Consider the following 21,602-nt stretch of genomic DNA (forward strand, 5'->3'; position numbering starts at 1 on the left):
TGTGTCTTTATGTACTAGTGTTTGTGTGAAATTAATTAGTCTGTGTATGAGTATGGATACTCCCTTTTTTCTCCCTGACCGGTGTGAAGATGACCTTGTTGTTCTTATATCTAATGTAGGATCCCCGGGGAACAGTGGGATCAGAACAAGGGGAACGCAACAGTTGTAGCTGCTGTTAAAACATTAACAACAGTCCGGTGGGACCTAGTCCCTAGCCACTAAGGGCAAGCAGCAACGGTGCACAGTTGAATTGACTATGTTGTGGGTGTGCTAAGATAAGGTACATACATTTAGTCAGCAGCCTCAGTAGATGGGACAACCTTCTTCTGGACATACTCCATGGCTTTGCTGGGATCCAGAAACTCCTCGTCTTCGTTGTTGTGTGAACTCCGTAGTCTGGCTGGGTACAGTAGACCGTAGCGGACTCCCTTCCTTCCTCGTAGAGCCTTCCGTGTGTCCGTGAACGCGGCTCTGGCTTTGACAACGCTGGGTGTGTAGTCTGGGAAGATAGCGATCCGGTTCCCGTTGTAGACCAGCGGTGCTCTGTCTCTGGCTCTCCTCAGGATCTCTACAGCATCTCCATCATTGTGTACTTTAGCGATGATCACTTGTGGTTTCTCCCGGTCTCCTGGTTTCCTGGTGGCGAATGTGCGGTGCGATCGGTCGATCTTTATGTCCCGGTCCATCTGCAGGACTTCTTTAATAACTTTGGCAACTGTTTTAGGGGAGCTGGAGTCCGGTTGTTCTTGAATGCCGGCTATTCGGATATTGCACCGTCTCATTCTCCCCTCCATATCCTCGCATCGGTCTGTTAAAGTTGTCACCTGTCTTTGAAGGCTGGTTATCGTAGCTTCTTGTGCGACCACCTCGTCGGACCAAGTTGTTAAGCCGCCCTTTATCTCTTGTATGTTGTGTTTTTAGCAATTCTGGACCGCACCGCTTGTAATTCGGACTTGAGGGCATTGAAAGCTTCCGCTAGCGCACTTTAAAGTTCCTCTCTTATAATTTTAGAAACCTCTCCCTTTAGGGAAGATAAGATGTCCGCTTTCATTCCTTCAGCGGTCATACCTGGGCTTTCACTTTGGGTGGAGGAGGGTATGTCCGGGTCACCTGATGGGCTCTGTCTCGTGGTTCTTGTAGGCTGCGATGAGCTACCGCCGGATTTATATTTGTATTTCTGAAGCTTTTCCAGCATAAATCAGCTTTTGGCCTCTTTGAGCTGACCTCGTGAGCTTTGAGGCTGGTATTTCTGTAATAGAAGCTGTTTTTTGATAAAAATATTGTCGGTTCTGCAGGAGCACTGAAATGTGCGTCTTACTCCATATCTTGCTCACTAGCGCCCCAGTGCATGCATTGTTATTGACAAAATAAATCAATGTAGAGTAATAGTTGAGTTCTTCAAACATCAATGCATTTTCATCGTGAACGTGAGGAACTGTGACTAGTGTTCCGGCTCACCTAGGCTTGTCTGGCCGGTTATGTTTTTATTCCAGCTCTTGTCGCTTCACTTTAGATGAAAACACGATTCCACCAAAATACAGGAAGTGAACCAAAAATCAGTGGTCTGTGTAACAAGGACAACTCGTCATAATCTCTCTCTCTCATCAGGGACTGCCTTCTCCTTCGGCACCGTCTCATTTGAAGAATGAAATGCTCGACAACTTTCTGTGCTCTCATATTGTTTGCCTTCTTCTAAAATATTTGATTGATAGAAACACCAATCCAAACTCAGCATAAATTTGGAGTTGCTCCATTGTTTCTGAGCCCAAGAAGTGTCCGTGGGTTTCACGCTGATATTTTTGATGCGTTTGACGAAGTGCAGTGTGCACACCAACTGAACAAAAATTAAAAATGCAACAATGTTGCATCATAAACCCCAAATTTTTGATGCAACTTCACTCCACTGCAAGAACTGAATAATGATTAAAATGTTTATTAACTACTAATAAATAAACACCCTTTTCAACCAGTAGATGTGATTCAATCTTTTTTAAAATTCATTGTTTATTGTGTTGAAAGTAGGAACAACAAAAATCTACATATTAATACCAATGATTCTTATAGTATCTGTTGTCCACAACTGCTGTATGAGAAGTTGTCTTTTAGTTCATTTTTATAATTATTAGACTTTTAAGATAACAGATTATACATTTATCTTTATCCACAGACTTCAGAAAAGTGGACTTTCAGACACTCACTGTGAAGTTGTGGCCTCAGCTCTGAAGTCCGATCCCTCCCATCTAAAAGAACTGGACCTGACCAACAACGACCTGAAGGATTTAGGGGTGGAGCGGCTGTCTGCTGGACTGGAGAGTCCAAACTGTAGACTGGAGACTCTGAGGTCAGTTTACCGTCTGTCTAGTGCTGTTCTGTCTACCTTATACATGTGTGTGCGTGTATATATATATATATATATATATATATATATATATATATATATATATATATATATATATATATGTGTATAAATCCTTTACTGAAGATTTGTGACATTTGTGGGGGTTTGGATGAGCACAGCTCAGTAGTTGTTTTTCCGTGTCGTCCTCATTTATTTTTTAGTGAAGAGATGACTTGTTTTAAAGGAACTGTAGGAGGTGTCCTACGAGGGAGGAGAGCGCTGACACTGAGGAGGTTCCACATAAAACACACTGGGCCACATTACACCAGCTAACTCCACGGAGAAAAATGAGGATCTGTTTTAACTGAATATTCTCTGGTTGAGCTCAGCTGAAAACACTGAATCTGTTAGCATGACTGTGGCGAACGTCGACGGAAAGATGATTGAACTGAAATGTGAAAATAACAACAATGACACAATCTGAACTCATAAACTTCGTCCATAGACTGCTCTCATGACCCCTACGGCACTAAGTGGTTTGACTCTCAAACCAATTTCTGAACTATAACACCTTTTGTAAAGGCTGAGCTTACGAGGTTTAATACCCCACCTTTCCAGTTTTATGAGCATCTACATTCCTGAGGGACACAGAGAGATATATCCAATTATGAATAACGACTTAAAATTAGTCTTAATGCAAAATAACATTTACCTTAATTGATAGGCTAGACCTAGTTTTAGTTAGTCTTTTTCGGTGCCAAAACAGCCGAGAGAAGACATCTAATGTATTTATACATTAGATGTATAAATACATCTAATGTATTTATACATGTATAAATACATCTAATGTATATATACATCTAATGTATATATACATCTAATGTGTATATATACATTAGATGTATACAATTTTGAAGTTTTCCCTATTTTTCCAAGATTGGGTTTCGTCCTAAATTGTTTCTAAAGTTCAATTCTCTTACTTACATTAATGGTGTCTTATTGTGGAAGCTGAGTACCATCATTCTTTTTTCACTTTTTTAATTCTGCAGCTGAATTTGGGGTAAACAGAGGCTCACAGAAGGCCGTTCAGAACATTGACTGTATATAAGAAGTGGACGTATTGTTGTCATGATGTCACTCATTGGTTTGTGGACATTTTGAAGCCTTGGGTTTGGCATTTAGGTCATCGCCATCATGTTTTTTTGCAACCAGAGACCAGGACTGAGGAGTGACGTAGAGACGTCATATACGTCTCTGGTAGAGACCTGTCAATCAGTGTGTAGCCCCGCCCCTAAATCATCCCCTGCTTTCTGGTCTGTTTGACTCTAAATGGAGCATAATGTACTAAATGAACATCATGCTGTATTGAAGAAGACTGTAAACTAGAGATTGAGACCATAAACTCATGTTTACAATGTTTACTGAGGGAATAAACCAAGAGAGAAGTAGAGTAATTTTAGACTAGACTTCTATACAACCTGAGGAGTCGCCCCCTGGTGGACACTAGAGAGAATGCAGCTTCAACACGTGAAGAACAGGAGAACATAAAGAACCGGAGGCTGTCTCCTGGTTTAGACAGGTGGGAACAACATTGTGATGGTTGGAACTCAAAAATGAGCGTCAACAACCACTATGTTGCCTAGCAACGGGCGATGCGTACCACGAGGTGTGTGAAAACTGTGCAGCTCTCTTTGCTTTAATGTGTTTGTGGCTGAAGCTGCTGTGGAGATTACATTGTGTTTACTGCTCTGTGTTGGTTGCCTTAATATTGCTTGTTGCACCGGCCGTGGTGTCTTTTTATTTATTGTTGGTCACTTTTGATTAATTAACTCTTTTGTCATTAATTCTAGGCAGGCTATACAGAGGACCATTGTACATTCATAATCAATAGTCAGCTGTAGACACAAGTTCTCTGTGACGTGATGTTGCTCCACTACTGTTGTTGGGTTTACATATGAAGTCATTTATTTTGCAGCATAAAGGTAGTCTTTGGATTCACAGGAGCATCATCTATCATCCCCCATATTTAAAATGTCACCAATGTTTACTCAGAGTACATTTCACATGACTGACTTTATTTTTATCCAGTTGTGTTTTCATACAAGTACTGTAGCTTGAGTCGGCTTCGCTGTCCTTGTTTTAAGCCGTGTGTCTATTTCTATCTTTCAACAACCTCGATCACAACAATGTAAGCACATGGAGAGCAACTTCAGACCAGACCTTTAAGTTACCATTCCTTATCCACACTGCTGCCATGTTGGAGGATTTGAGTTCAATACATGACCTGATCTTCTGGAGAGTCCACATCGTAGATGGAGACTTACGTCACTTAACATGACAGAACTGACTGATACCGACTCTTTTCCAGAGCATTTGGTATTTTTTAATTTTAATTTTAATTTTAATTTTCTGATCCGCTCTGTAGAATCTGGATCAATACTGATCAATACATTTAGTAACAGATGTGTCAAAGTTCTATACAGCATCATCCATTTCACATCTTTCATCAGCCTGTTGTGCTCCAGGTTTATTTGAACATTTGCTTTGTGATCAGTTTGTCCTGAACGTTGATATTATATTTGAAACAAGTCATGAATTCTCCTGACTTAAGCTGCTTTCACACGTCTGCTACCACGCTGCAGGAAACCCTGGTGAAGTTGAGTCCCACATTTAAAAGAGGAACACATCTGACTGGATTATGAACAGATTGTTTCTCTTCATCATTTCTTCTTCATGCAGATTGAGTTACTGCAGTTTGACAGAGGTCAGCTGTTCTTCTCTCAGCTCTGAAGTCTGAAGTGATCTACTGCACACGTGTTCACGGTGTTGGGCCGAGGTGCTTCCTTGCCGTCATCATGTGCTGTCAGACAAAGAGAACATCGGGCCTTCCCTCTGCAGAACAAGGGTTCATCCTGATTCGAGTTCGATAGTACCAAACCCTCACTGCTAAGAAACTCACACTAAGGTGTGAACTCGTCACCCAAATGCAACACGGCGATCTAATCGGCCGAGAGCCACGAACACCCCAGGACCCCTGCAGTTCTGCCCTGTTTCTATAAATCAGCCTTGCTCTCTCTGCTCTTTGCTCATCCCCGACCTCGGTGGTGAAGGGAGCACATGCAGCGTTCTGTCCTTAACAGGAAACCCAAGGTTAAACAGTTTGATATTCGCCGGACGAAGACTGGACTGTTTATTTCTTTGTTTTGGTTTCGCTTCCTGGACGAGGAAGGGAACCATTTTCCCGCAGAAGTGAAGAAACGGACTTGTCTTTCTCCTCAAGTCGACTTTTGTTCCAGCCGTAAGGACGGGAAATTCCCTCACCGAGCCGAAGAACTCTCTGACGCACAGAGAGTTTAATCCCAGCGCCGCACGGAGCCGCGTTCCCCGAGTTCCACCGACAACTCTGAAGAACCGCATCAATTGCCACGATTGAGACTCACAGTCAGGCGAATAGAGCCTGGGCAGATTCAGTCTATTGTGTTTCATTATCTTGTTTCCTGTTGCTTAAGTTACTGTCATTTCTATGACGTGGTGTTTGCATAATAATCGCAGAGATCGTTGATGTTGTGTAGAAGTTATTGTGGACCGGCCGGAAGTTGTTGCTCAACAGTTCAGAGGTCAGAACCGCGGCTGCTCCTCTGGCTGAGAGAACAATCTTCTGTACTCCAACGCGGCGCCGAGGATCTCCATCTTTGTTTTTGAAGGATTTATTTAGTTTTGTTTGCTTTCTCTCTTCTTTTACTAACACACACACACACACACACATATAGCTTTACGCTAATGTAGCTCCGGGTGCGCTAACGGCTGTAGACATGTGGAGCTAACGAGAGCTCTATTGTCTACCGCCACCTTGTGGTCTGGAGAGAGATGTCACCACGTTTCACATTACGTCATATGTTATCTGAGCTGTTGTCTCGCTCCACACACACACACACACACACACACACACACACACACACACACACACACACACACACACACACTACATACACACACACACACACACACACACTACATGCACACACACACACACACTACACACACACGCACACACACACACACACACACACACACACACACACACACACACACACACACCCTTTTACCATAGTCTGTTGATTCTAGATGGCGTGCTCATGAATGTATAGTTTTGATATTAGTTGACTCGATCATTATTATTAGAACTTAATGAACTCTGTTGTACTTTAAGGAGCAGCTGTCTGTGATTACTTTGTTCATGTACTGTGATGATAGCTGATATTTGGTCTGTTGCTCAAACTTAAACCTTCACTTTCACTCTGAATGTGTAATAGTACTTCAACTGTTGACATTGTGAGTGAATACTAATTATGAGACTGAGTTTATGGTTTGGTTATTGGTCCCTGTTCACAGCAGGGACATGAGGTCAGGGGAGACAGGTGAGGCAGAGTCTCACCTGTCATCATGAAAAGTAAAAAAGAAGAAGAAGCACAGAGAGGCAAACAGTACCTCTGACTCACTGAAGGGGGCGAGAGAGAGCCCACGGGTCGGTTTATGCTGTTCTGTCGTTGCTCTTCTTCTACACTTCTCTTCTTCTTCTACACTTCTCTTCTTCTACACTTCTCTTCTTCTACACTTCTCTTCTTCTACACTTCTTTTCTTCTACACTTCTCTTCTTCTACACTTCTCTTCTTCTTCTACACTTCTCTTCTTCTACACTTCTCTTCTTCTTCTACACTTCTCTTCTTCTTCTACACTTCTCTTCTTCTTCTACACTTCTCTTCTTATATTTTGCTTTGACCACAAACATGTAAGATTCTATATCTAAGCTTAAAAACGTCTCAACAAACAGTGAAATATGAACAAATCAGCATCAGTTCATCGTCGGACAGTTAAAGTAACCTTTAATGTGTTTGTTCTTCTCTTTATACTGTAACGGACTGAGTGACATGTAATGTTAACCTGTTATGTTATCAGCGTTATTGTGTTTACAAGAAGTTCTAGATAAGTTTGGTTAGTGGATTTACGGAGGTCAGTGAAGGTCTCATGCCCTGTGAAGCTGTAAAACCTGTCAATCATCCTAGCTACCTATGAGGGTGGGTGGCACACATGAGCGTACTTGGGATTGTCAGAGAGACTGTGGGTGGATGTTGTTCTTTGTGCTGCTAGCCGGTGGAGAAGCAGACTATGAGCGGGAGCGGATTGTTAAGCAGGTTGTGCTCGTTTAACGGTGTTGACTGTTGTTTGGCGTAGGCTACGGCCCACAGTAGCCTGTGTACTGTCCTCTAATACAAGACCACAAGTACGGTAACGTCTCGTAGCTTTCCTTACCGAGGGTCGCTACACTACATCCTGGTTGTTACACAGATAATCACTCCGCTTCTGAAACGCTCCCGGTGGAATCAAACATGTACTTTACCTGTGTGTGTGTGTGTGTGTGTGTGTGTGTGTGTGTGTGTGTGTGTGTGTGTGTGTGTGTGTGTGTGTGTGTGTGTGTGTGTGTGCGCGTGCGTGCGTGTGTGTGTGTAAATAATGCTGATATGAAATATGAAGAACAACCAGTATTCAATGGTCAGGCTGTCAGTTGAATGGTGATGGAAGCTTCTCTATTGGTTCATCTGTTTGTAAATGTGACTCATGTAGAGTCAGAGCCTCTCCTCACTGGTTCTCATGGTGGTGCCCAGTTATTATTAATGATCGTTAATGATCTTGCTGACATGAATAATTCTATTGATGTCAATAATTTAGTTTTCTTAAATGCTGATGACTCAAACACGCTCCTCTTCGTTCCCAACAGTGGTGTTACCAACATGTGACTGTGGGATAACAATGTCTACTAGTGTCTCTGCTCATATGCATTTGTAAATCATGGTGTAAAGTGAACGGTGAACCGGTCACTATCCTGCTCGGGATCAAAGTGTTGGACGGCTCGTCAGACCAACATGAACATCCTTTGGTCCTCCTGCTTTCAGGGAACCAGGACGGTTTAAGTCGTGCTTTTAGTTTGTTAGATCAATCTACTACACTGGAATAACTTATTTCACTGGAATCATGGTTTTAAAATGTCACAACAGTGACAGGATGTTCACTAAATGTCTGTTTACTAAAGAAGATGAAACCAAAATGAAAGCCACTCATGTTGATGATGAAAATAATGATTCATTGTGTATCGATATAATAAACTCTGTGTGTTGTTTTGTGTGTTTACAGTCTGTACGACTGTCTGATCACAGAGGAAGGCTGTTCTTCTCTGGGCTCAGCTCTGAAGTCAAACCCCTCCCATCTGAGAGAACTGGATCTGAGCTGGAACAACCTGAAGGTTTCAGGAGTGAAGCTGCTGAGTGGTTTTCTGGAGAGTCCACATTGTAGACTGGAGACTCTGAGGTGGGTTCACTGTCTGCTGCTAGTGCAGCACCTTCATGTTTCATCAATAACTCTATTTGATTTATCTACGTATAGATCCATAAAGTGATACATCTTCTGGTAATATGTTCCACTTCACATCAGCTGCCTCGTTGTCTGCATGTCATCCTCTACAATCATGAAATGTACAACTTGTTTGTCTTCATCCTGCTGTTGGATGGATTACTGAACAGGCCTACCGGGCACAGGCCCAGGGGCCCAAAGTGTCAGGGGCCCCTGACCTTCACCTTGTTAGATCCGGGAGCTTTATGTCCTGATACAGGCCAACTAGTGATCGGCTCTCTACTAAAGGTTGTTAGGCTGGGGGGTCGAGGAAACTCGCCCGGCTCTGCTCACTACCTCCTCACCTCTACCCTGCTTCCTCCGCTAACTTGCACTCGGCAGAGAGGCCCTCTGGTCGAGTGCGGCTATCAGTGGCGTCAGTTAGTGGCAGCTTTCCTCTGATGGATGTAGGCTCTTGGTCAGGTGCCAGGATAGGTTTTGATAGCTCAGGGGAGGCAGAGTGTTTTGGAAAAACTTCTAATTATAAATCGAGAGAAGAGTTTTGTTCACAAATTCAAAGAAAATAATGAAGTCTTCAAATGATTCAAAGTTGTCCTGTTCTATTTTATTTCGCTTGCAAGGGAAAGATGCACCACAGCCACCTCAGTCAGTGTCTGTGGTGAAAAGTTCAACATCGTACAAGATACCAAACCATTTTATGCACACATGAGTTCAGGCCCTGAGATAAACATAGACAGGGAGTAGATGTTCTGTGCTCTGGCTATCGTTCTTATCTAAACACATGCCAGGTGTGTTAACTGGGAATCAGTGATGGTTTTATGTTCTGTCTCAAACTTGTCAGACACTGTGTCTTCACTTCCTCTCTCTGAAGTGGGAGTGTGTGACCAGCCGTGAGAAACACGACGCTGTGTTCAATAAAACTAATTAACTACTTCTATAGGACTGCTGTGTTATGTCAGTGTTTGTGTTCCTCACTTTCCCTCTCAGTTGTACATCTTTTAAAACATTTCATGATATAAGAATATATTTTTCCCATTACAAGAGCCTCACCTGACCTCACCTGACCTCACGACAAGTAAAAAACAAATAATGCTAAAATAAATTAAATATGAATATTTCTCTACTGATCTGTGATATAAATGTAATTTCTGTATGATTCCAATCATTCCAGTCATTTGTATAATCAGAACCTCTGAATGATGTCATGTCCTGTTCAAACAGAGGAGACAGTGAGGTGAGAAGTGACGTCTCCTCTCACTGTGAATCCTCACTAACTGTTGAGTCTTTTTCTGTCTCATTGTTTGTCACCACTGTAATATCTGTAGACTCTTTTATTAGATCTCCTTTCTTTACATAGAATCATGTATTTCACGTCTGTGTAGAACATGTTTAGTGTTGATCTGACATTAAACCTCAGTGAAGAAGCACAGAGAGGCAAACAGTACCTCTGACTCACTGAAGGGGGCGAGAGAGAGCCCACGGGTCGGTTCATGCTGTTCTGTCGTTGCTCTTCTTCTACACTTCTCTTCTTCTTCTACACTTCTCTTCTTCTACACTTCTCTTCTTCTTCTTCTACACTTCTCTTCTTCCACACTTCTCTTCTTCCACACTTCTCTTCTTCTACACTTCTCTTCTTCTTCCACACTTCTCTTCTTCTACACTTCTCTTCTTCTTCTTCTCTTTCCGTTTCCGGTGAGTGTGAGTGAGGAGGCGCTGGTTTTGAATGGTTCCTGGTCTTCGGCTCTTTAACGGTGTCTCTTCCTCTGTTGAGGTGGAGGATCAGGTGAGTCTCTTTAACGGTTTTACTGGTTTCTGTGAGGAGTGATCGGGGTTTTGTCGAGGTGTTTTCAGGAGGAATGGCGTCCGCCGAGACGCCACCTCCGTCTCTCCGGCAGGGAGTGAGGATCGTCCCCCGGATACCAGCGTGCCGGTGGAGGAGATGCTGCTGGCTGTCGGGGAGCAGGTGGGACACGATCAGCTCTGCTTCGCCTCCAGGATGAACAAAGCAGTGGTGATGTTCCTGAGAGAAGAGCCTCTGGTCCACCAGCTGATCGAGAGCGGAGTGTTGATCCGGGACGCGTTAGTGCAGGTCTCCCCGCTGTCAGCGCTCCTCCACGGATCACCGTGTCCGGGGTTCCACCGTTCAACCCCAACGAGCTGTTGGAGAAGGAGCTCCGGAGGTTCGGGAACTTTGCCAGCGGATTAAAATCTGTGAGTTTGGGATGTAAAGACCCTAAACTGAGACACGTGCCGTCTCTGAGGAGACGGATGTTCATGTTCCTGGACTCACCGACTCAAACACTGGAGGTGTCCTTCAGGGTGAAGCACGGAGACGGAGCCTACATGGTGTACGCCAGCTCCGGACACCTCCGGTGTTCCGAGTCTGGAGAGGAAGGACACAAACGGGTCACCTGTCCGCACAGAAAGAAGACCGGTGTGCGAGTTTAACTGGTGTTTGGATTAACTGGTTTACGTCCGAGTGCGTCAGGCAGATGTGTAGTGGAGTGGCCTTTCAGGACCCACGTCGAATAAACATGAAATAAACATGAGGATCCCCTCTCCTCTCTCCTTCACATAGTTTCTACGTTTTTTTTTGAAAGAATATAAACGGAACGGTTTGCTGGGAAATCTATTACTCGTTCATGAGGCTGCGGTTGAGATGCCGAGGACACATAACGAGGACACTTAACGAGGACCAGAGTGAAGGAGACAGTTGGTGGTAGGTGTCGATGCCTGTTCAAAATACTCACGTCAATAAATCCTCCGTCTGATATCTGTGTCACACATCGTTATGAATGCGATGTGGAGTCGATGTGAGACCGATAGAGCTGCATCCATACAGCCTGAGAGTGAAACACTCTGAGCTCAAACACAACAGATGACGTCAGCTGTGATCCTCACAGATCAACTTCTGCAGACTGTCTCACATCCATGATGTTCTCTATGAAAGACTCCGGACGTTCATCTTCTGTTAACGATGCTCGACACATTCATCCACATCACGCAGTCCTGATGACTCTGGTTGTGTTACTGTGAGGGTCCGACATTTAATAACTACACACAGGGTTAGTGTGTCTGTTGACACATTAATAAGGAGAGGCTGGTTGGAAATACATTTAGGATTTAGACAGAATTACCACGACCAAATATCCATCTTCATTATGAAAATATGATTTGTTGTCTGGTGACATAAAACTAGTAGAAAATGGTCCCTACAGGAGTAGAACCTGTGATCATGACCGACCAGTGAACTTTAAGAGTCACCTGAACTCCCACTGAGCCACAGAGGAAAGAGAGAGACATGATCTACTCAAAGCAGAGCCTCAACATCACATCGTTGAACATCACCGGTGGAGAGATGGACAGAACCGGGCCTCAGTACCTGAAGTCTCCACTGAAGTCAAAGCCACTGAGATGCTCTGGGCAGCGTCTCCTCATGGAGGTGTGAGCGTCGCTTTAAACAGCTGCAGGCTGGAGTCAGAAGAAGCTCTGGAAGCCGCTTCGCTCCATCCAGCTCAGCTTCTGGGGGTCGTCCACAAGACGGGGAACCGGACTACGGATCGGACGCGGACCCGGTCTTGCTGGACGACGTTAAAGAAGAAGAAGTCTGCTGATGGAACCGATGAACCGCGGTGCCTTCAGGGGACGATCCGGTCTAACGGATTGTAAACTATTGGACAGATGAAATCTAAGACTTTTCTTGAGTCTGTTGTACTTTTTGATCTTTAGTTCAGGTTGAAAGTTCAACTTTGACTGATGACTGAAGTAAAAAGATGAGTTTCATGTTTGATACGTATGTTTCTGTGGTTGGAGGAGTTGTTTTATTTCTTGTTTATTTGAATTGATGACGTGACAGTGATCTGTTCTGGATCAATAACAGGAATTTAAAAATCAATCAAATCTTCTCCTCTTCTACACTTCTCTTCTTCTACACTTCTCTTCTTCTACACTTCTCTTCTTCTTCTACACTTCTCTTATTCTACACTTTTCTTCTTATATTTTGCTTTGACCACTAACATGTAAGATTCTATATCTAAGCTTAAAAACGTCTCAACAAACAGTGAAATATGAACAAATCAACATCAGTTCATCGTCGGACAGTTAAAGTAACCTTTAATGTGTTTGTTCTTCTCTTTATACATCCTGGTTGTTACACAGATTATCACTCCTCTTCTGAAACGCTCCCGGTGGAATCAAACGTGTGTGTGTGTGTGTGTGTGTGTGTGTGTGTGTGTGTGTGTGTGTGTGTGTGTGTGTGTGTGTGTGTGTGTGTGTGTGTGTGTGTGTGTGTGTGTGTGTGTGTGTGTGTGTGTGTGTGTGTGAATATTGCTGATATGAAGAACAACCAGTATTCAATGGTCAGGCTGTCAGTTGAATGGTGATGGAAGCTTCTCTATTGGTTCATCTGTTTGTAAATGTGACTCATGTAGAGTCAGAGCCTCTCCTCACTGGTTCTCATGGTGGTGCCCAGTTATTATTAATGATCGTTAATGATCTTGCTGACATGAATAATTCTATTGATGTCAATAATTTAGTTTTCTTAAATGCTGATGACTCAAACACGCTCCTCTTCGTTCCCAACAGTGGTGTTACCAACATGTGACTGTGGGATAACAATGTCTACTAGTGTCTCTGCTCATATGCATTTGTAAATCATGGTGTAAAGTGAACGGTGAACTGGTCACTATCCTGCTCGGGATCAAAGTGTTGGACGGCTCGTCAGACCAACATGAACATCCTTTGGTCCTCCTGCTTTCAGGGAACCAGGACGGTTTAAGTCGTGCTTTTAGTTTGTGAGATCAATCTACTACACTGGAATAACTTATTTCACTGTAATCATGGTTTTAAAATGTCACAACAGTGACAGGATGTTCACTAAATGTCTGTTTACTAAAGAAGATGAAACCAAAATGAAAGCCACTCATGTTGATGATGAAAATAATGATTCATTGTGTATCGATATAATAAACTCTGTGTGTTGTTTTGTGTGTTTACAGTCTGTACGACTGTCTGATCACAGAGGAAGGCTGTTCTTCTCTGGGCTCAGCTCTGAAGTCAAACCCCTCCCATCTGAGAAAACTGGATCTGAGCTGGAACAACCTGAAGGTTTCAGGAGTGAAGCTGCTGAGTGGTTTTCTGGAGAGTCCACATTGTAGACTGGAGACTCTGAGGTGGGTTCACTGTCTGCTGCTAGTGCAGCACCTTCATGTTTCATCAATAACTCTATTTGATTTATCTACGTATAGATCCATAAAGTGATACATCTTCTGGTAATATGTTCCACTTCACATCAGCTGCCTCGTTGTCTGCATGTCATCCTCTACAATCATGAAATGTACAACTTGTCTGTCTTCATCCTGCTGTTGGATGAATTACTGAACAGGCCTACCGGGCACAGGCCCAGGGGCCCAAAGTGTCAGGGGCCCCCTGACCTTCACCTTGTTAGATCCGGGAGCTTTATGTCCTGATACAGGCCAACTAGTGATCGGCTCTCTACTAAAGGTTGTTAGGCTGGGGGGTCGAGGAAACTCGCCCGGCTCTGCTCACTACCTCCTCACCTCTACCCTGCTTCCTCCGCTAACTTGCACTCGGCAGAGAGGCCCTCTGGTCGAGTGCGGCTATCAGTGGCGTCAGTTAGTGGCAGCTTTCCTCTGATGGATGTAGGCTCTTGGTCAGGTGCCAGGATAGGTTTTGATAGCTCTGATTTAAGCTATAAGGGATTGTTTAGTGGACTAGGAACTAGGATAACCATTCAGAACTCTTTAGTTGTTATGCACACAATAATACTTTAACTTTTTACACTCGTGAGTACTTCTTACTACTTGGTGAATTAAATCTCAGAGATATTTACTTTAAATTCAGTTTAGATATTTAAGGCAGGATAATTAGCAAGGGCATAGCAACAGCTCACACAAATAATACTGTTCTACTTCAGTTCATTGCGATGTGATTATAATCTTTAGACTACTGTGCCGAGGCTGGTGAGAGAGTGATGACTCCTTTGTGGTTTAGGAGCGGAGGTCTGGCCGGGCCTCACCTCCTCCTGCGAGGGACAACAGAGTTGGTTCAACTGTCCTCCAGGCTCAGCACAAAGTCAGAGAGTAGCTTCCTCCAGAGACGTGAGGTCAGGGGAGGTCAGGGGAGGTCAGGGGAGGTCAGGGGAGGTCAGTGGAGGTCAGGGGAGGTCAGGGGCCGTCAGGTGAGGTCAGGGGTCCCCTGATAGATGTCCTTTCTTTACATAGAATAATGTATTTCACGTCTGTGTAGAACATGTTTAGTGTTGATTTGACATTAAACCGCAGTGAAGAAGCACAGAGAGGCAAACAGTACCTCTGACTCACTGAAGGGGGCGAGAGAGAGCCCACGGGTCAGTTCATGGTTGTTCTGTTGTTGCTCTTCTTCTACACTTCTCTTCTTCTTCTACACTTCTCTTCTTCTACACTTCTCCTCTTCTTCTTCTACACTTCTCTTCTTCTACACTTCTCCTCTTCTTCTTCTACACTTCTCTTCTTCTTCTACACTTCTCCTCTTCTTCTTCTACACTTCTCTTCTTCTTCTACACTTCTCCTCTTCTTCTTCTCCTCTTCTTCTTCTTCTACACTTCTCCTCTTCTTCTACACTTCTCTTCTTCTTATGTTTTGCTTTGACCACAAACATGTCAGATATTAGGCTCGTTCGAGATGAACTGCGCCTCTCCTGGAAAGCAGACGAGAGCAGGCGGAAGAGAAGGGGGCGGTGACAAAAAGCTGCGTTCAAGTCGGACAGTTTTCAGCCGCCTGCTTCTTCTTCTTTTGTTTTTTTATGGCGGTTGGTAAACAGCTTTCGGGTGCATTACCTCCACCACTGATCTGGAGTGTGGACTAAGGACTCTAATACGACAACTGAACGAAAATAAATACTGTACATATATACACACATACATATACCTATATGTGTGTAAATAAATACAGATATTTATATACAAATATATATAAATATATATATACAATTACAAAAGTAATTTATTTTTTTTCTCACATTCTATTCATTAGTCTGGTTGACTCTAAATATTCCAGAAAACGTTTCCAACATTTGTCACTAAAGCTTTTCTTTAGTACATTAATGATGTTCTCCTCTCCATCTCTCTGACTCGTACAGTTATACTATATAATATATGTTATATATATTATATACATTACCTCTGACAGGACAATAAAACATGGTCCACACTTTCTTCTTCTTCACAAAATTCACATTTATTCATTCATTCATTCATCTTCGTCCGCTTATCCGTGATCGGGTCGCGGGGGCAACAGCTCCAGCAGGGGACCCCAAACTTCCCTTTCCCGGGCCACATCAGCCAGCTCTGACTGGGGGATCTCGAGGCGCTCCCAGGCCAGTTTGGAGATATAGTCCCTCCACCTGGTCCTGGGCCTCCCTCGGGGTCTACTCCCAGCCGGCCGTGCCTGGAACACCTCCCTAGGGAGGCGCCCAGGTGGGCATCCTCACCAGATGCCCGAACCACCTCAACTGGCTCCGTTCCACGCAAAGAAGCAGCGGCTCTACTCCGAGTCCCTCACGGATGACCGAACTTCTCACCCTATCTCTAAGGGAGATGCCAGCCACCCTCCTGAGGAAACCCATTTCGGCCGCTTGTACCCGCAATCTAATTCTTTCGGCCATGACCCAGTCCACATGACCATAGGTGAGGGTAGGAACGAAGATTGCCCGGTAGATAGAGAGCTTTGCCTTGCGGCTCAGCTCTCTTTTCGTCACAACGGTGCGGTAAAGCGACTGCAATACCGCCCCAGCTGCTCCGATTCTCCGGCCAATCTCACGTTCCATTGTTCCCTCACTCGCGAACAAGACCCCGAGGTACTTGAACTCCTTCACTTGGGGTAAGGACTCATTCCCTACCCGGAGTGGGCAATCCACCGGTTTCCTGCTGAGAACCATGGCCTCAGATTTAGAGGTGCTGATCCTCATCCCAACCGCTTCACACTCGGCTGCGAACCGATCCAGTGAGTGCTGGAGGTCACAGCCCGATGAAGACATCAGGACCACATCATCTGCAAAAAGCAGCGATGCAATCCTCAGCCCACCGAACTGTAAACACTCCTCCCCACGACTACGCCTCGATATCCTGTCCATGAATACCACAAACAGGATTGGTGACAAAGCGCAGCCCTGGCGGAGGCCAACCCTCACCGGAAATGAGTCCGACTTACTACCGAGAACCCGGACACAACTCTCGCTTTGGGCATACAGGGATTGGATGGCCCCCAGAAGTGGCCCCCTCACCCCATACTCCTGCAGCACCTCCCACAGTATCTCCCGGGGGACCCGGTCATACGCCTTCTCCAGGTCCACAAAACACATGTAGACCGGATGGGCGTATTCCCAAGCCCCCTCCAGGATCCTTGCGAGAGTGAAGAGCTGGTCCGTTGTTCCACGGCCAGGACGGAATCCGCATTGTTCCTCTTCAATCCGAGGTTCGACTATCGGCCGAACCCTCCTTTCCAGCACCTTGGAGTAGACTTTACCAGGGAGGCTGAGCAGTGTGATACCTCGGTAATTGGCACACACCCTCTGGTCCCCCTTTTTGAACAGGGGAACCACCACCCCGGTCTGCCACTCCCTAGGCACCGTCCCAGACCTCCACACAATGTTGAAGAGACGTGTCATCCAAGACAGTCCCTCCACACCCAGTGCCTTCAGCATTTCTGGACGGATCTCATCAATCCCTGGGGCTTTGCCACTGTGGAGTTGTTTGACTACCTCAGTGACTTCCACCAGGGAAATTGATGATGCTCCGCCATCAGCCTCCAGCTCTGCCTCTATAATAGAGGGTGTATTAGTCGGATTCAGGAGTTCCTCAAAGTGCTCCTTCCACCGCCCGATTACCCCCTCAGTTGAAGTCAACAGAGTCCCATCCTTACTGTATACAGCTTGGATGTTTCCCCGTTTTCCCCTCCTGAGGTTCCGGATGGTTTTCCAGAAACACCTTGGTGCCGACCGAAAGTCCTTCTCCATGGCCACTCCGAACTCCTCCCACACCCGCTGCTTTGCTTCCTTCACGGCAGCGGCTGTAGCCCTTCGGGTCTGTCGGTACCTTGCAACTGCCTCAGGAGTTCTCCGGGATAACATATCCCAGAAGGCCTCTTTCTTCAGTCGGACGGCTTCCCTGACCACCGGTGTCCACCACGGTGTTCGAGGGTTACCGCCCCTTGAGGCACCTAAGACCTTGAGACCACAGCTCACCGCCGTAGCTTTGGCAATAGAAGCTTTGAACATCGTCCATTCCTGTTCGATGCCCCCAACCTCCACAGGGATGCTCGAAAAGCTCCGCCGGAGGTGTGAGTTGAAGATCTCCCGGACAGGGGCCTCCTCCAGACGTTCCCAGTTCGCCTGCACTACCTGTTTGGGCTTACCAGGTCTGTCCAGAGTTTTCCCCCACCCTCTGACCCAACTCACAACCAGATGGTGATCAGTTGACAGCTCCGCCCCTCTCTTCACCCGAGTGTCCAAAACATACGGCCTCAGATCCGAGGATACGATAACAAAATCGATCATCGACCTTCGGCCTAGGGTGCTCTGGTACCACGTACACTGAACATCCTTATGCTCGAACATGGTGTTCGTTATGGACAATCCATGACTAGCACAGAAGTCCAACAACAAACGACCGCTCAGATTTAGATCAGGGAGGCCGTTCCTCCCAATCACGCCTCTCCAGGTAACCCCATCGTTGCCCACGTGCGCGTTGAAATCCCCCAGCAGAACTATGGAGTCCCCCACTGGAGCCCCATACAGGACTCCAGTCAGGGTCTCTAAGAAGGCCGAATACTTTGAACTGTTGTTCGGTGCATATGCACAGACAACAGTCAGAGTTTTCCCCCCCATAACCCGCAGGCGTAGGGAGGCGACCCTCTCGTCCACCGGGGTAAACTCCGACGCAGCAGCACTCAGCCGGGGATTTGTGAGTATCCCCACACCCGCCTGGCGCCTCACACCCTGGGCAACTCCAGAGAAGAAAAGAGTCCAACCCCTATCCAGGAGTACGGTTCCAGAACCGATGCAGTGCGTAGAGGTAAGTAGATCTAACTGGTAGCGCTCCACCTCCCGCACAAGCTCCGGCTTCCCCCACAGAGAGGTGACGTTCCACGTCCCCAGAGCCAGCCTTTGCTGCCCGGGTCTGGTCCGTCGAGATCCCTGGCCTTCACTGCCACCCATGGGGCAGCGCACCCGACCCCAGCGGTTCCTCCTGCAAGTGGTGAGCCCACAGGCACCCACACATTTATTATGCTTTCTAATAACATAGAGGGAAGTGTTCAGACCAGTATGACCACTCCTTAGTCTAGTCATAATCGTCTCCTCTTTCCTAGTTCGTCCACTAGATCCTGCACTCCCAACCAATGGTTTATTTGAACAGATATCTTCCTTTACTCCTTTTATTCCATTCATTCTAACGTATCTTCTTGATTTGTCCCTTAATCACCACTTTAGCTTCTGACTTACTTATATTTACATGAACATTATGTCTTCCACTCTTCAAAGCCCTTTTTTGCTGCTTTATCCACCTTCTCCTTCCAACATGAACCCACACTAAACTAACACACTCCCTCATTTGATGGATTCTGAATAGTGATCGTAATATTTCAAACAGTAAATCCTCTCTGCTTCTGGAGGGGCAACATGTCAAACTCGTTAGCGCTGCACATGAGTCTGATGCAATTACTACTCTCTCTGGCCTGATGTCCTCTACCCACTGAAAGACAATGACTATGTCCATCATGTCACATGTAACACAGATACAACAGCACTGAGTCTCTTCCCACACTCATAATGGAATTCTGGGATTCCTGCTGCTGTTCTACCAGTTTGAGGGTCTTTAGATCCATCTGTATCAATCTGTATTTAATTGTAGTAATTCTTCTTGATGTATGACTTGAAGATCTTACAGTTTCCCCCACATTCATCTCTCATCAGTTCAAGGAGGTCGAGATCAATGTCAGGCTGTGGCAGTAACCAACGAGGAACAGCTGGACCACAGCTGGAGAATAACTCCTATCATCCAGTAAAGCTAACTCACTAGCCTTCTCCTTCACAACCCAACCAGAGCTCTTTGTTGGCCTGTTTTCATGTTCCCAGCATGGCTCAATAGTACTTATTGTTGGATGGTTGTTTTCCTTGTAAACTGACCCAATATGTCATCATGATCTGGATTCTTCTCAACTCCAACAGCATCTCCCCCATTTCTACCTGCAATACAGATGTGGTTTTAAAGACTCCACTACATATTCTTCATGCTTGCATTACATCCAGTTTTCAAACAAGGTTTTAGACGCCAACACAGCCGTAGTCTCAAACTGATCTAGGGCAACTGTGGCTAAGTGGAGAGCAGGGCCGTTCTTCAATCAGAGGATAGGCGGTTCAATCCCCGGCTCTGGTCACATGTTGATGTGTCCTTGAGCAAGACACTTAACCCCAGAATCACTCCTGTAGCTTCTATGGTGTAGAAATGTGCTGAGTCACATTGGATGAAAGCGTCTGTTAAATCACTGTAATGTAATGATCTTATCAGACCCATATATATATATATATTTACAGTTTTATTCCAGGGGAGCCCAGCATCAAACCACATTCCTAAACATGTGTACCAGTCTATCCTTTTCAGCTCCTTAACATATAAAATTATAAAGTGAACCAGAACTCCAGTTTTAGGCAAATTATAAAACTAAAAACAGGAGAATAATCAAGGAATGTAATTTAATACAATTTGTATTATTTCATAAACAGGATGTCATTGTGGTGAAACATGGTTTTCATGATTCAATAACTGCTCCCTATATGGTTAAAGAGTTCTTCATTCTTCTTCTAGGTTGGTTCCACAAATACTCCATTAGTTGAGGAGGTGGTTCCTCTGGACAGAGCTCTGACTTCAGAAGTCATTTCAGGCTCTCAAGAGGACAAGAGGAGGAATCTGATCTACAGCGTTTCAAGGCTGAATATAATCACTGATATTTGTCAGTTTGAGTCTCTTCTTTGCTAACTAGGACCTTATGACTACAATGGGACCACACTACATGAACAGACAGCAAACCACACCATCTGTCTGTGACAGTGTTCTATCTGTGGACTCTGTCTCACCTGGAGTCATGTAGGGGTGAGCAGACAGATTCAACATTTCAACACATCTCCATCCCTTCTGTTCCCTGGTCACTACACATGTGTCTCATCACACGCTGTGGCCTACAGGGAAAGCATGGATGGATGGATGGATGGATGTCACATTCCCATTGTTAGACCACAATGCAACAGTCCCACAGCCTATTATACCAGGAAACAATTCTACCATCATTGTTAATGGATGGACACATTCAGTGCTCTGACTGAAACAATGTTGACCTCAGGTTGGATGTAGGCTTTCTCAATAAATATATTGATTTACAGATGCTAAATAAATAACCTCATATTATTATTATCAGCCACATCATTGCACAAAATGAGACTATTGGCCAACAATCAAGCGTTAAGTATTACAATTAATTACACAAAATTAGGATTTTCTACAAAACGTGTTTGTTGTCAAATCTAAGAGTCAATCAGTTCTTTGATCTGAAGACAGACAGAAGTTTCCCATCATGCACTAGGGTCCCGCAGTCGGTGGAGAGAAACTGCAGCGTCTGGCTCTGAAACCTGCGGCCGCCTCGCTCTCGTGAGGCTATCGTTGCCCACGTTTTCATGACGTCACAGCAAGTCGGACGCAAATCTACCCAGCATGCATTGTGCGCCGATCGCCGGTGATCGATTCTGCGCACGCCTGGCTTATGTCGAACGAACCTATTGTGGACCGGCCGGAAGTTGTTGCTCAACAGTT

At 45.1% G+C, this 21,602-nt stretch overlaps 1 protein-coding gene across 1 annotated transcript in view; it reads left to right on the plus strand.

The window, feature by feature from the left end:
* The window catches only part of LOC137871334 (protein NLRC3-like), a 41,792-nt gene that overhangs the window by 11,172 nt on the left and 9,018 nt on the right, over positions 1–21,602 (plus strand). The window contains exons 4-6 of the mRNA XM_068709119.1: positions 2,168–2,341; positions 8,528–8,701; positions 13,741–13,914. Coding sequence (XP_068565220.1) covers positions 2,168–2,341; positions 8,528–8,701; positions 13,741–13,914 — 522 coding nt within the window. The remainder of the gene's footprint in view (positions 1–2,167; positions 2,342–8,527; positions 8,702–13,740; positions 13,915–21,602) is intronic.

Source organism: Cebidichthys violaceus, unplaced genomic scaffold, assembly GCF_023349555.1.
Source record: "Cebidichthys violaceus isolate CVI_PGR_0920_01 unplaced genomic scaffold, fCebVio1.0.p SCAF_14, whole genome shotgun sequence".
NCBI lineage: Eukaryota > Metazoa > Chordata > Actinopteri > Perciformes > Stichaeidae > Cebidichthys > Cebidichthys violaceus.